The sequence below is a fragment of the Scleropages formosus genome, chromosome 25 (assembly GCF_900964775.1).
Source record: "Scleropages formosus chromosome 25, fSclFor1.1, whole genome shotgun sequence".
Classification (NCBI taxonomy): domain Eukaryota; kingdom Metazoa; phylum Chordata; class Actinopteri; order Osteoglossiformes; family Osteoglossidae; genus Scleropages; species Scleropages formosus.
This window is the reverse complement of record NC_041830.1, coordinates 11,674,041-11,690,111: the sequence shown is the minus strand read 5'-3', so window position 1 is coordinate 11,690,111 and position 16,071 is coordinate 11,674,041. Positions and strand designations below refer to the sequence as shown.

The following is a 16,071-nucleotide window of genomic DNA, read 5'->3' as shown; positions in this document are numbered from 1 at the left end:
AAAAAAAAAAATGCCAAAGTGAAGACGTAAAAGTGGGTTATTAAAACAGAGCAGTGGCGGAATATGGGTTATTGTTTCATAGTCGGGGGTGCGGTGGCGCAGTGGGTTGGACCACAGTCCTGCTGTCCGGTGGGTCTGGGGTTTGAGTCCCGCTTAGGGTGCCTTGCGACGGACTGGCGTCCCGTCCTGGGTGTGTCCCCTCCCCCTCCGGCCTTACGCCCTGTGTTGCCGGGTAGGCTCCGGTTCCCCCGTGACCCCGTATGGGACAAGCGGCTCTGAAAATGTGTGTGTGTGTGTGTGTGTGTGTGTGTGTGTGTGTGTGTGTGTGTGTGTGTGTGTGTGTTTCATAGTCTTCAGTTTAGCCATGTTTCAAAAAGGGACCGCTGATTGACCAACTTACATAGCAAGGTAATTATTACTCTATCAATTGAGGGTAAGTATCTTGATCAAGGGCACTAGAACAGGAGGTGGGATTCAAATTCAGGAGATGGGGCCAGGTGATATTGAGGCACTTTACAGGGCACGTTACCATTCCCAGGCTGCACTTTACACACTGCTGCGCAGATGACCAGCTGTGTGCTCAAACAAACACACAAACAGATCTGTATCTCATGACAGCTTTACTGTACATGGAAATCCTATCATGAGTTCTCATCAGCCCAAGTGTAGCATCAGATGCCATAATCTCCCAATTCCCAGAGACGAGATGACACAGCGGATGCGGGCGTAAGCGGCTCACACCCCGGCCCTTGAGGCCGCCATGAGAGAAAGATCTGCAAAAAAAAAAAAAAAAAGGCCGGAATCACTTTCACACGGTCCTTGTCAGGCTGCAGCATTCATATTTTTTTTAAGATATCCATGTATTTAATGTAATGTAATGCCTGATAATTACCACCCTGGGATTTACAGGACCATCTTCACCGGGGCAAAACATCTTTCAGTTCACCTGGATTTTGTTATTGAGCTGTAAAGCAGGACAAAGTCAGAGACGGCCACTTTACATTCATATATAACATATAAATTATAATGATATAATCCTGCCCTCCGCTCATTGATCACTGCAGGCACAATTTATGGAAGCACATCATGGATATAATTCAAATGACACATCAGCATCGAAATGGAAATGCAGTGATGCAGCTGGAATTCCATATCCTAGGTGCGAATATGGGCGATAAAACAAATTCAATAGCCACTCCCTCGGCAGACTGAATTCTCGCATTGTAACGTTGGGACATTCAGACGAATGGAAAATTAACAAGTGAAAAGCTGTGTAATGTTTGAGGGTCAGTTACTAAGTTTAAAGTCAGTGTCAAATTGGACTGCCTTTCCTTATATTCATAGCTTAATTTCCTCTGTCTCTGTGCATTCCACACACACACACACACCATCTGAAACCATCTGTCCCAAGTGGGGTCATGGCAAACCAGAGTCTAACTCAGCAATACAGGGTGCAAAGCTGGAGGGGGAGGGGCTTCCACCCCAGGACTCTCCCAGGACAGGATGCCAGTCCATTGCAAGGCACCCCAAGCAGGACTCGAACCCCAGACTCACCAGAGAGCAGGACCCTGTCAAACCCGCTGTGCCACCACACCCCCTCTATGCCCTCTAGTCTTAATAAAAAACTACTTTAATTTTTTGCGTGACGCTGCCAACGTGTGAGGCGGGACAGCTCCGAAAGAGCCTGACTAAGGCACAGCGCTCGTTTCTTTGCCTCAATCTAAAGCGCAATTTGACAATTCCCAGAAGCACGCGCCGCCTTTATCATCCAAGAAAAGTTGCTCTCATCCATGGAGGGTGTGGAAGTCGGACTCTAATATTTCCAGTGTCCTTTCTTCACGGCATCCCTGTTACTGTTAATATATTTACAGTATTTCATTTAGCCAACACCCCCTCCAAAGGGTCTTACCTGCTTTCGCAGCAGCATTATTTGCACCGCGAAAGTTAGAAATAAATATCCCAGTCAAGGGCACTACAGCAGGAGATGGGACTTGAACCTGTGTCCTTCTATTCTAAAGGTGATGGTTCTAACCAACACGCCATCTGTTGCCCGTAAAAAGAAGCGGCTCATCATTTGAAATGTGATGTCACCAAGTATGTCACGTTGACGCTGATTCATTTAGCCGATGCTTTTCTCCAAAGCGACTTACGGTGTTATGCTACTTACGGTAATTTACCAGGTATAGCACATCTACGCTGAACGCAGAGGATACAAAAGCAGGAACTTTGTTTGAAGGTCTCCCGGCAGGAACGGCGCACAGGATTTCAACCAGAAAATCATTTTGCACACTCCGCAGGTATAGCGCTGTGACCCGGTTGAACCTGCAGCCCCCCCTGCCTCCCCGCCCCACACACGCATTAATTTCATTTGACATTGGAAGGCATGAGTGCTTTACCGGGCTCCGGATCACTGACTTGGACCAAATGTGGGATGGGAGCTCAGCGAGAGCCGGGTCGAGCGGAACCGCTCTCTGTGCAACCGCAGGCGCGGTGAACTTCCTGCAGGAGTGTGAAAGCGAAGCGGGCAAATAAATATTGAGATATTGGTAGTAAACATGAACGTCCGAATCGTCCTTAGCGCCGTTTATTCTGCAATCAACGCATATAATTTTGAACAATGAGTATGTCAGAGGTGCACAAACAGTTTTGGGACAGCAGGTGGCGTAGCGGTTAGAGTTGTTGCCTTGCGTTCAAACAACCGGGGTTGGAATCCAGCTTCCTGCTGTTGTACCCTCCGTCGAGGTCACCCTTAGCTGACACGGTAAAAATTACCCTGCTGTTTAGATGTGCAAATCCGAGCAGGTCGCTTTGGAGAAAAGCATTAAATAAATGTAAATACACACTCAGTTCTCTAAAATACTACACCGGCTTATAAAATATGTATCCCGCCCCAATACTCGAGTGAGCCTGTAATGTAACTCCTCTGAGTGCTACTGCAAGTATTTTAATTTTACTCCACTGTGGCACGTAAATCAATAAAATACGCTAAAAAAAAAAGAAAAATCCGGCGATTACATAAGAATAACAGTGGTGGGTGTTTTTGCCTTGTGATAGAAGACGTATCGATGTCCTCCAACACGTCGCTACGTGTTCCAAGAGAAGAGCAAACGTAAACAATTTTGATAGGTGTGAAAATCGTGATCGTTTACATGCAGAGTGCATTAGATAAATGACTAGAACTTCAGAGCGGGTCTCATCCAGGGGAGGATGGAGAACAGCGGCTCTTTTCCGCAGGCCGGAGCGATCCATCCCCGCTCAGCCCTCTTGCCCACACGTACGAGCGCAGGTGATGTAACACGGTCTGACGACAGCTATACTCAGCTGCGCTCGTCTGAGGGTATCCAGAGCGGTCGGGTGATTTCGGCGCGTGGGACTCAGAGGCGCCGCGAGGGTTCGCCGGGTGCCGAGCCAGAACATCCAGCGCTCGCCCGACGCGTTCTGTGAAGCTCGAAAAGATCAGACATACATTTCAGGGTTCATCTGTGACGTTTCCCAGGGTTTGGCAGCGCCTGCTCTCAAACGGTGAAAGGGCACCTTCGGCTGACCCTGGAGATGCTTAGACACCTGCTCTCTCGCCACCTCTAAATCCTGGAGTCTTGCCTCTACCTCCAAAGTGCTTTCGGACGTATTTTGCGTTTCTTTGCTTGTTTCTCTGTATTTGTATTTTGTTTTTTTTTTTTTTTATTTCGTTTAGTTGCTAGTTTATGTCCTTCTCTTTTGCACGAACTGGGGTCATATTTTGAGATTTTCCTCTGTGAGTCACCTTGCTAGATTCCCCATAGAAGCACAGAAGGAAAAATAAAAAAAATAAAAAGAAAGAGCACGCAACCCTTGGCGGCCTGCGGTGAACAAGATGCGTGAAAGCAGAGTTCGCTCAGCTCCGAGACCGTTCAACCCGCAGTTCTGCTGGACAGGACCGCGGTCTCGTCTAAGAGCGTCGGACAGCCGTAGGTTTGAGCCGTGCGTTTCGTGGGAGGCCGCGCCATCCCCAGCCGGACACGTCAGCTTGCTCTCCATCCTCCGCGCTCACCTGAAATCCAACCGCCGGCTGCGGCCGAGGAAGACGGCCGCTCATCCAAAGAAGGTGACCGCGGTAAAGGTGTCGATTGGATCTGAAGTGCGATGTCCATCGGTCTCGCAGCAGAGAAAGCGCACTGTTCCAGGGCCCTCGAGTTGCCAAATCCAGCAGAGGAGAGGCCATCGGGGGAGATGTAGGAAGCCACGGATGAGCATAAGCAGACCGAAAGCAGCCATGGCCTTTAGTCTCCGTATGAGCCACAGTTTCTGTTCCTGGCAGCAGGATGATCCACGTACCCTCAGCAGGAGAACTTTTAGCAAGGAAGGGAACCCTGGACATGGACGTGCTCTGAAGGTAACGACACAGGTAGGCAGGTACTCTTCTGTACATGAAAAATGCCACAGTTTTCATGCCTTCTGCAGCACGAAGACCACGAGAGGAACGTTCGGTATGATGTTAGTTAGCCAACTGCACAGCGCCACCTGTCGACCATGTCACACTGCGCACTGAGGCAGTTAAAAGAACATCCATCCATCATCAGTCTGGCGCAGCGCAGAGCTGTGACGATCCACAGCCTATTCTGAAAGCATAGGGTGCGATGCAGTCCATCGTAGGGCAACGGCATAGACGACAAAGAGCAAATGAAGCATTAGAGCGGCTCCCCTACTTACGCGTCGGTTTGCGGCTCAAAACGTTTGTTAGTCGAACGCGACACAAAGCAGGCCAGGGCCTCGTCATCAACTTTATACGAAGCTGCTAGCGTCATGTGTTTTCTCTCATTTGTTAGTCTTTTTGGAGAAAAACTTCTGCTAAATGTAAATGTTACTAAATGCAAATGTCAGCTCCGTGAACTGGGAGGCAGCAGCGTTGTTTTTCGGACAGGAACCCTCTCTCTCTATAAAGAACCCCAGCTACGAACTTAAGGCACCGCTTATTATTTACAACTGCTGTCGCTCAGTGAACTGGGTGAAGCTTCGTCATGCTTCTCTTTCTTAGTACTAGATAAATAACTTTTCTCAAATTATTTCAACAGCAAAAAGTTTGTTGCTCAACAGTTCACAATTGAACGGAGACACATCTTTGGACTGCGGGAAGGAAGAGAACATGGGAAAAACGTGCAAACGGACAGGGCCAGATTTAAACCCAAGCGCAAACTCTCAGGCCAGGAGTTGGAAGGCACCAGTGCTACCTGCTGTGCCACTGTCTGCTCCTGCAGATGAACTATCTGCGTTCAGCTGTGCTGAGATAAAACTCGCACAGATCCGGGTTTGAGGGCGGAAAAAAATGGAGGAAGACTCGGTTCTGTAGTCAAAACCACGTTTTGTGCAAACATGACTAAGGACTTTATTAAACCAAATCAATTTCCCTGTAATATCCACAAATTAAAGTGATTTCATCTTTATATAATAATAATAATAATAATAATAATAAATCTTCATATGGTTCCATTTCATACTGTGACAAAAAAATTCTCAGCTGGACTTCCAGCCAATATTATAATTTTCATCATTATCATCATCAACATCATCGTCATCATCATTGTCATCATCTTCATAGCCTTAATTTGTTCAGTCCCATGCATTCATAAGAAATCGTTTTAAAACTTAATCTGAGAAGAGATTGAAAAAAGGTTTTTTTTCCCCCCAGTTTTCCTTCCATCATCAAATCACCAGATAGAAAAACTGACAGGCTCACCTGCCAATAACAAATAAACGAATAAATAAAAACACAGTTAAGCAAAAAAATAAACACAATTAAATAAATACATAGGTAGATAATAAATAAAGGAGTCAACACATAAATAAATAAAGCAAAGTTCAGATGTGATAAATATTAATCTTCGCTTTTGAAATAACAGTATCCATTATCGCCATTTCCCGACATCACTGTAATCAAAGTTTTATAATATTCACTTTTCAGACTAAATAATTTTGGCAATTGTCTTGCGTGGTCCTTCCTAAAGTATGAATGTCCCAGTAAAAAAGAAGAAGGAAAAAATCATTGAAAAGAAAGAAAAGCGAGAATATTATCGAAACCTCCGTCTGCCGGGAGCTGTATGTACACCTGCGGTGTTGCGCAGCGTCCACCAGGGCGGCGCTCACCGCTCTCCCATGGTTCGCAGTCCACACGCTATTGCTTGCTGCTATACCAGCGTGTAGGACTTGGCGTAGGGGTTGCTGCTCTGCTTCAGGTGGCCACGCGAGTCCAGCAGGGACTCCTGGGAGGTGCTGAGCTTGGCGGCCCCAGCCAGATCGCTGGGTTCGCGCTGTGGGAGGGTGGCGGCTGACCCTGGAGGCCAGGGTGGAAGGTCCCGGCCGGGGGCTCCCTCGGCAGCGCCAGGCCCCAGAGGGGCAGGTCGCTTCAACGGTCGGGTCTTCAGCGGCTCCAGGCAGGCTTGGCCCCCAGCCCCGCCCCCGCCTCCACCGGCACCCCCACTCCCGCCCCCACCCGGGGCACCACGGGTTAGCAGGAAGTCCATTCGGAGGTAGGGGGGAAGGTGCACCAGCTCTCCGCCTGCACAGGGTCAAAAGAGTCGGTCAAAAGGCTGCACAAAGGAGCACCAGCAGGTGAAATAGCAGGTCAGGAGCTAGAAAGTCCAGGTAATACTACCTGTTGTGCACCTACAGCGAACAATTAAGCAAAGAAGAGCTTTGGAGCAGAGCACCTACCAGGCCGGTGAGCCTTGGGAACTGCCATGTTGATGACACGCGAGAGGTCCTGGGGCCGCGGAGGAGAGGCCGTGAAGCGGCAGATGCCCGATTCAGATGGTGTGCTTGAGGCTAGGCTGTCAGTGTACTCGTGAGCGCCGGCAGCCAGCTGCTCTGAGGACGTGTCCGACACAAAGCACTCGGTGACAGTGAGCTTGCCGTGACGCAGCTGCTCCTCCAGCTTGGCGTGCTCATAGGCACGTGCGAGCTCCTCATAGGTGGAGGAGGCACTCTCGGTGGACACCATACTACTGCGCGCACGATCTGCAGTGGGGACGACAGGTGAGGGACAGTGGTTTGTCGAATACATTTGCAACCACGGGGTCATATTTTCAAATGCCTAGGAGGGAAAGACCCAGTATATCTGCTGTTTTTACTGTATATTCTCTTAAGCAGAAAATATTCATTCATTCATTCATTCATTCATTCATTTATTCATTCATTTATTCATTCATTCAATTTCAGAACACAATCATTAGTTGTAGTGGTGCCATTAGGCATAAAAACTGTAACACAGAGGAATCCCCTTGGACAGCAGGGGTTGCTGTGGTCCATGCTGCCAAACCTGTGTCCTGAGAGGGGCTGGCACTGTAGCTGTCGCTCTCCTTGTCTACGGAGCCTGCAGCCCGAGGCGTGGGCAGCCTCCAGCCGCTGCTGAGCGTGTGCGATGACACAGGCCGGTGCGGTCGATTCAAAGTCCACTGGCTGGCGTAGCGGTTCCGGACGGCTGGGCCTGCTTTAGCTGTGCGGCGGGCTGTGGGATCTGTAGGGGCACGGAGAAGCGTGAGCACCGAACAGGGATCACCCAGCTCCCCGTTACAAAATATACAGGACACACGTCAGGACAGATGTGTGTTTCTTGTGGGTTGCCTATCTGTCAGCAACATGGAAATTATTTTCCAGAGAAATATTAATCCAAGGCTTAGTTTTCTGACAAGAAACTTGTGCATTGCTCTTGTGATTAAAAGGTTACAGGGTCAGGACTCATCGAGGTCCTGCTGCATCAAGGTCCTGTTGCGGTAGCAAAAAAGTATACCAGCTACTCGTTTTAGAAAAAGTGGCAAAAAAATTACACAGAAAAATTTGACACATTATTTTATTTCCCTTTGTATGTTCTAAAATTCCTGTGCGTAGCAGACTGAAACCTCTGAACTGTCCTCTGTTCTGACACTCATGTCGTGTCAGTAATCAATAACCAAATGATAAATGTTTCACATTATGGGATGAATCGTTCAACAGTCAGCATTTTTACAGAGCCTAATTAGCTAACAAACTGAGGGATGTCTCTGTTATTACCCTTTAACTGATTGCAACTTAGTAAAAACATCATTGTATTTATGAATAAAACAAGTTTCAAACAGGCTTCTGGCCCCACTTGTGTTTATAAATTGAAGATCCAATATAGTCAACCTGAACTGTTTCATGAAAAAGTGAGTTTTGTTATAAGCATTTTCCGAGCAACTCATCCTGGAGACTTACTTGTTCCAGGCCGAGCATCAGACACATCCACCAGGGGTCCTGTAGTCTGTGGCACGGACTGATAGTGCACCGTGTGGGTCACTGTGGATGACTTCTGCTTGGCAGTCTCCCCAAAGTCAGTGTCTGTGAGCAGGACGGTGGAACGGTCATCTGCAGGGTGACAGATGGAAAAACATCACTAGCAGACTATTGGGCGATGTGAATATGCGGTTGTGCCATATGGTTTAGCAAATGCACCAACTGTATTTCAGGTCTTTGTGAAGCGACATGAATAGTCACTGGCTACTATTTCATACAGATTATATGCTGAACGAGTTCTTCAAACAATTTACAGTGTCAAGAAAGGTAAGATTTTCCTGTTAACAACGTTGCCACACAATACCCCCAGTGCAAATACAAACTGACCATCACGGAACAAAAAGGTTGCCTTTTTCACATTGCTCTGATAATAAGTAGGAATGCCAGAAGACCCACCAACAGTGTCCATAGTGTCCCTCTCCTCGATGAGCAACTGCGCACGAGGGATGTCGATGTGCATCCTTAGGGTCTGCTGCTTGTTCAGTGTGTCTGACGGCCTTGTGTTTTTACTGACACAGATACACACACACAAGAATATTACAGGTGTTACAATGAAAAACAGGCCTGAGCATTAAACTTATTGTGATATTTAGCATCCAAAATGTCAGTAAAGATTTAATTAAATATTTCCAGTATATTATCTTATTATCTTATATTATCAATGATCTTTTTACTTAGAAACAATATGAGAAACACACCTCATTAGCATCTCGGCCAAACTTTTTGCATCTGTAAGACAATAAACAGCATAAGCTTGATGAAAAGGCCAGTAGTCATAAAACAAGTCAGAAGTAGCTTTGCGTCAGATGTAACCTGCCCTTGAAAGGTCCTTTAAAGGTGCCACCAACCAAGCATAGTCAAGAGCCACACAGTTATCTAGCTTCACACTCACATTTGTTAATGTCCATAAAGGGACTGGTGAGACCCCATAGAAAATCAATATTGCGTGTATGGAACATATGAAACATGGGTAGTCGCAGTGGGGTCATGTGGTTTTGTTTTAGGGTGCCTTTTCAAATAGGTGACTGATGGAAACTACCTGGTGGATTGAAGGGTGAGGGTCTGAGAGGGTGGTCTCACCTCTGAGTCTCTTCAGCCTTTGCTCCCTCCTTCTCTTCCTCAACACCAGGAGCAAGATAAAAAGCAGGACGATGCCGGTCAGAACGCATGAGATGGTCACCATCATCTTGAGACCTTCGTTGCTGGAAATGCTGTCCTTACTCTCCACCACAGTCTTCACTATTGGTGGTATTGTACCTAAAGGCAGAGAATGCGAAGATGACACGTGGCTAAGAGAGACTAAGACGCCAGTTCCTGCTCTGAGGATACCCCATGCAGGTTTAGCTATTTTGCACATTGATATGGGTTGAATTATTAAAGAGGCCAACACTTATGATTGCTACCAGCCTCCATCGTTTGAAATATTCACTCATAATGCTAACTGCTCACACCTCATATTTCGCTGAATTATATTTGCATCTTGGCAATGGCATGTGATTGCTGTCGCACTGCAGTATGGTTGGGGCTTAACGTTCTGCCGATCAGCCTGTAACTCCCCACGATGAATTCTCCTCCAAATCTTAACGCTGAGCCCTGCTGCTCAACTGGGAGGACAAATTGAGAGGGGCCCTTATGCCAGACGAAAGGAACCTTCAAGGTCCTTCAACAAGTGTGGCAGGAAATTGCTCTGCCTTTGGGAAATGATTTAATCCGCGGGGCTTCAATCGATTTGCCTGTGGTGAGGGGCACATCACTAAGAACCAGGAGAGGCCAAAAGCAGCTGTTAGCATAGTCAGCACAGGATTTAGCAATGTATAGCTTGGCCATTTGTCAGCAGGGATGGAGCCATAATGGCTTCTTAAAGAGCCGACGTGGCAGCGCTTTCCCGCAACTAAATTCAATGTCCCTTCTCTACTTATTCCTAGCTCTTAAATGTTCAGATCTCCTGCGATTGTAATGTGTTAAAATCCTCAAAAAACATTAAGCAAGGCACTTTCTGTATGAATTTGTTGTCGGGAAAAATCAAGGAGATTCCAAGAAGGGCAAATCAATGAGACTGCGGGCATTTGACCCTGGACACTCACTGCCGTCGTAGCTGAGCGTAGCGAACTTGGCTGTCTTCTCAGCAGAGCCTGCGCTGTTGGACACTTTCATCTGCAGCTCATACCACGTCGCCTCCTGCAGGTCATACAGGGTGTAACTCTTGGTCAAAGATGTGCGTTGGGCCGTGGTCCACACGAGGCTGTTCACAGGCCGGTACTCCAGGGTGAAGGAGGTGATTGGGCAACCTCCATTGTTCCAGCCAATGAGGTTCAACTTCACACGGGTTGAGTTGATACTAGCAAACAGCTCCTGGTCTTTCGAGTACTGTGGTTCTGGGAGGACACAGCAGGGAAAACATGGTAATACGCTGTCTGGACGGCTAACCCGGGGCGACGGGTTCCAGATGGGGGCTGTACCTTTGCCGTGTGTCTTGGCCTCAATGATCTCACTTATGCGGCCCGGACCCACACCGTTATGGGCCGTCAGGGTGAACTTGTACCAGGTGCCACACTTGAGGTTCTCCAGGCGATAGGAGCGTTCACTTGGACTGATGGGAATATTCTCCCACCGCTCACTGTTGTCCTCAGAGTACTGCAGGATGTACCCTGTAGGGTGGGAGTTAGGGTTACACTTAGTCCACTGAACCTTGTGTGGCTAGTTATTACCATACCACCACTGAAAAGAAAGTTAATCACCCCACTCTTGATTCCAAATTAGATTGTTTTGTACAGAAACTTCAATCCAGTCAGAGCTGATTTCGCACAGGCTTTATTGTACTTACAAGATGGTAAAAGGATCTGCTCCCTAACATCTAAAGGACCTGATCCCTCTACACTCTAGGAAGAGCACAGCACTTCTCCACCTTTAGCTGCTTGATAGCTGCACTTACAAAGGGTCCAAAGTCAAAACTCTGTAGGTTCTCAGTTTTATCCCTGATGTGTGGAATGGAATGAGCTCCATCTATCCTTCAGAGCTGTTGATTCCTTGAAAGCATTCAAGATAGGTCTCAAACCCATCTCTTTCAGAGCCGTTTTTCTCCTGATCTCCTGACAGCTACACAAATTCATACAACACCTTCTGCTATGATTATCTATGTATTTGCTATTTGAATGTCTCTTCTACTGGCAGCTACTCGAGGGATGTGAACCAGCAACATGGTGGTATCAGACAGACAAGTTGTGTGTTGATAATCTGGTGTCTGAAGCTTTTCACCTGTTGTTGGTGCACTTTTGGTGCACTTTTGTTCACTCTAAGCTGTACTTAACTGATAATTACAATTATAATGCAACTACACAGGTCACACGCAGCCTTTGTACTTATGTGCCACTGTGACAACGGCTTTGTTCTTGAACCTGGACACCCACATACATGTCTAATGAAAAAGGTTCTCAGAGAAAGGGCCATCTGGAGTGACTTGGTGTGACCAAGACCATCAGAGTGAAGATGGTCAATCCCTCGACCATCACAAGCGGGATTTCTTCTTACCTCTGATGGAGCTCCCTCCATTGTCCCCAGGGATCCAGGACAGAGTGATTGATGTGGTAGTCGTCTTGGTTACCGTGAGACGAGGCTGGTCAGGAGGCACTAGGTGTAAATTGCATTATTATCATTATTATTATTGGGTTTCTTTGTAGGTATTTTCATGCCGTGCTGTTCAAAAACATTCTGAGCAGTAATCTGGTCTGGGTTCAATTCGGAGAAAACAGGACCATGTTAGAGTTAGGATTAGTAGTAATTAATACTATCTAACCCTGGTTTTAATGAGGTACTCAAAAAATCGAAAGTACAACAAAAACAAATGACAAACAGCGGAGCTGTTGCGCCGCTGCAAACCGCACAAATGAACACACTTCCCCCTGTCTCGCAACCCTCTCACCTCTGACCCTGCAACCCCAGGATTACCTTGCACCTGAAGGTTAAGCACTATTTCATCTGAGCCCCAGCTATTGGTGGCCAGGCAGGTGTAGTAGCCAGAATCTTCTGCTTTCACCATGCGGATGACAAAGCTGCCATTGCTATGGATACTGCGTCGGCCATCTGTGACCACTGGGGCTGAATTGCCGTTGCTGAAAGGGAGCAAGTAACATCCTGGAATGACGCGTGACCACAATTTCACATGCAGATACACTGTTTCCCTTTGAAAGCACAAAGTTTGGGTTGTTACCCACTGAGCCCCCTTGTGGACACCACATTTGTGCCTTTACCTGTCCTTCAGCCACTTGACAGCAGGAGGAGGGTCCCCCACTGCCCTGCAGGGTAAGATGATGTCCCTCATCCAGGGTGTGGTCACAGTACCACTGAAGGTGAGAATCCTGGCAGGAGCTGAGGAGGCGAACACACCCCCAAATACTCATTCGCACATAATCGAGCGCTCAGACCGAGGTGGACACAGCTGTGATTTTTAAATGGATGGATGGTTCCCATCAGTCAGCACAGAAACACCAAATTGCAGATTGTGCCACAGTGTGAAATCGCCTTGGAGAGGGATCCACCACTTCCTCCTCCCGTTTCCTCCCCACTGGGGTTATACCTTTGGGCAGCGGTTCCACAGTGATGATGGAGCTGGCGTTGCCTCGGCCCGCCGCTGTCACGGCCACCACCCAGACACTGTAGCGCCGGTTCTGCACGAGGTTCGGGATGCGGTAGAAGAAGACGTCTGGAGCGGCTTCAAACTCACTCATGACCTGCAGTAGGAAGGAACATGGAGAACATTAATGAGAACATGAGTCTCCGAGATGGACACTTAGCACGCCTGTGGGAACCGGTGGATTGTGAAAGATGTTAGGCACAGAGCTCCCCTCTGGCAGTACCTTGGGATAGGGGTTGGAGCAGAAGACAGTGTATTTCCTTATGATACCGTTGAGCTTCAGAGGTGGGAGCCAGGAGACGAACACCACGGAGCTGGCGGCTGCGGCGGCCTTCACCCCAGCCGGCGGCCCAGGGACTGATGAGAACGAGAACAGGAAGTAATGTCACCAAATCGGCAACCTGTGCCTCAGAAATCCTAACTCTGAAGAGATTTTGCTTATGATCAGGAGTCCGAAGTTGCAAATCTGGTGAATTGTGTTGCACCTTTCAGTAGAGCGCGCCACCAAAAGTTCAGTAAACATCCAGTTTACTGGATGTGGAGTTGTTGCATGTTCTCTGAATGTGTAGAAATATTGAGCCGCAAAAGCGGCTGTCACGGAAATTCAATTATCGGTGTTTGACAATCAGAAAATCATCTCCCTTCCCAGCTCTTCTGCATTATTCTACAGGAGTTACAGAAATCACTGCTTAGTTGCACATAAATAAGTAAGTTGTAATTGGTTGACGAGTGCGATCCCAGAGATCCCATTGGATGCGCCCCCGGTTGGCCCATACCGTCCTCCTTGGTGCGAGTGTAGATCTGCTGGCTGAGCACCCCATCCCCAGCCCGAGTGAACGCCAACACCTGCACGCTGTAGTTGGTGTACTTCTCCAGGCCGTCGAGCTCCAGCGATGGCTGCTGCGTGGTCACGTTGCGGATCTCGCCCAGCTCTGGCAGGAGGGCAAACGAGTGGGTGAGGAACACACACACACAGAGGACACAGCCACACACACCTACCGACAGGTCGGTTAAATTCGTTTAACCTGCCAAAAGACCATGACTGCAAGGCATCTCGGCAGGAGTTTCCTTGCTCTAGCTAAAGTGCGCCACCTAGTGGTGGAGGTGCAACAGCACCCTGATCATGGTGCAGCAGAGTGAAGCCAACCAACCAATTTCAATAACCGCTTGTTCTGAGCAGGGCTGCGGTGAGCTAGAGCCTATCCTTGAAACACAGGGTGCAAGGCAGAAAGGGGGGCACACACTGGACAGGACACCAGTCCATCACAGAGGCACAACTAGGTACCCAGACACACAGCCTAGGAAAGGTACTGGAGCAATCGCAGGGCAAGCACCTCACTCAAGGGCACTGCAGCCAGAGGCAGGGATCGAACCGGCACCTTTCGGAGCCAAAGGCAGCCCCTCCAACCACAATGTCCCCAGCCGCCCGCAGAGTGAAGCACATCGGCGATTTTTCCATTTATTTATTCATTAATCTAACATTTTTCTCCAAAGCTACTACTTCATATAAAGCCATTTTGCTAACAACTTCACTTAAACCAATATATAACTGGCAGGAGCAGCACTTAAACCCACAAAAGTGAGGTTACAAGTCATTATGCACGACCCCTACACTACCAGGTTAAGTTGCACCTTATCGTGAGGCACTGCAATGTATCCATGCATCTAATTTCAATAACCACTTAACCACTGAGCAGGGTTGCGGTGAACTGGAGCCTATGCTGGAGCATCGGGCGCAAGGCTGAGGGGGGGTACACCCTGGATGGGATTCCAGTCCATTGCACGGTAGCCACACACACATTCACACACTAAGGGCAATTTAGTCTCCAGTCCACCTGAACTGCATGTCTTTGGACTGTGGGAGGAAACAGGAGCACCCAGAGGAAACCCACGCAAACGGAGAGAAGATGCAAACTCCACACAGACTAACTGGGGATCGAACCCATGTTCTCTTGCTGCGCCGCTGTGCTGTCCAAGCCGTTAACTTTTAAATGTATGGTTGTCAAAGCCACTCGTCTGCAAGCCATAATATTTAATAACTCAAAGTAGGTCGGCCTGTCAGACTGACAGCAACAGGGAGGGTCTGCAGAAATCAATGTGACATATCTAGGGTCAAAGGTCTCCTTCATGTCAGGAGCAATAACGGAGACGCGCAGCGTAGCGACATCCACAGCAGAAGACTAGAGCCCATGTTTTTTGGCGCCATTACCTGCCTCCTGGTGCATTGTGGGATCGTAGGTCACACTAGATAAGCAAAATGGACAAACGGCAGCAGACGGAGGGATTTCGCCGCTCTGACCAGATTGTTAACTTGGAAGGACTAGGACTGCTTATTCACATTCTTTGCCTCCAACTTTTTGGATTCATGCAACACAAACACAAAGGGTCTCTCACACCGATGGCTGCATCATGTGGCGAGGGGGGATGAACAGCGGGGATGGTGACATACCACCATCCGGCAGATTGGCCCAGTAGATGACACGGAAGCCCTGCAGGACCCCGTTGAGCGCGTCTTTGGGCGGCGTCTGCCATGACAGCGAGATGCTCTCGGGGGATGTGGCCGTGGCCTGGACGTTCTCGGGGGGCCGGCTGGGCACTGCACGGCAACGTGTGTGTGGAGGGGACAGGGAAAAACATGGTTAAACCCCGCCCCTTTTCAAAAAATGGAGGGAAAACCCCCACAACTGTCACAGCACGTCAGAGGCAGTTCAGCAAATGGCCACAAGGTGGCAATGTTGTGCCAGCCCGCTTCTTTTCGCACAATCCATCATCAGCAAAGAACTTCCTGCGCATGAAAGAAATTTTTATAAAGAGATAAAAAAATTTACCTTGCAATGGAAATCTTAATTAGACCGACCCAGCATTATTTTCCAGTGTGAGAAAAGATCTTTATAATTATACACCACCAATAAAGTGAGTTCTGATTATGATTTTTGATCGTCGAGCCCCACAGTGAGAAACTGCAATGGATAGATATGATAAAGACATCTGAGTTTTTGTTTAAAGACTGCTTTTGAGGATCTAAACAGATTCATTTTGAGAGATGTTGCAGCGGCTTTGTTTGTGTGATTTGGCTAGACTTTACCCTCCTGGATAGAGATTTGGTTAAAGTGATGACAGAGAGGTCCATTTAGACAGCCTACAGGGATATCCAATTA

The 16,071-nt window shown here is 48.1% G+C and overlaps 1 protein-coding gene across 1 annotated transcript in view; it reads right to left on the bottom strand.

Annotated features, from left to right (window-relative positions):
• Positions 1–5,769: 5,769 nt before the first annotated feature.
• The window catches only part of LOC108921473 (Down syndrome cell adhesion molecule homolog), an 82,505-nt gene continuing 72,203 nt past the window's right edge, over positions 5,770–16,071 (bottom strand). Inside the window, exons 18-33 of the mRNA XM_029249460.1 lie at positions 15,363–15,509; positions 13,690–13,845; positions 13,137–13,270; positions 12,857–13,010; positions 12,531–12,648; positions 12,229–12,392; positions 11,812–11,910; positions 10,743–10,931; positions 10,368–10,658; positions 9,364–9,540; positions 8,982–9,012; positions 8,680–8,792; positions 8,206–8,355; positions 7,292–7,489; positions 6,688–6,990; positions 5,770–6,532 (exon numbers count right to left, since the gene is read on the bottom strand). Of these exons, the coding sequence (XP_029105293.1) occupies positions 6,162–6,532; positions 6,688–6,990; positions 7,292–7,489; positions 8,206–8,355; positions 8,680–8,792; positions 8,982–9,012; positions 9,364–9,540; positions 10,368–10,658; positions 10,743–10,931; positions 11,812–11,910; positions 12,229–12,392; positions 12,531–12,648; positions 12,857–13,010; positions 13,137–13,270; positions 13,690–13,845; positions 15,363–15,509 (2,795 nt within the window). The 3' untranslated portion in view covers positions 5,770–6,161. The remainder of the gene's footprint in view (positions 6,533–6,687; positions 6,991–7,291; positions 7,490–8,205; positions 8,356–8,679; positions 8,793–8,981; positions 9,013–9,363; positions 9,541–10,367; positions 10,659–10,742; positions 10,932–11,811; positions 11,911–12,228; positions 12,393–12,530; positions 12,649–12,856; positions 13,011–13,136; positions 13,271–13,689; positions 13,846–15,362; positions 15,510–16,071) is intronic.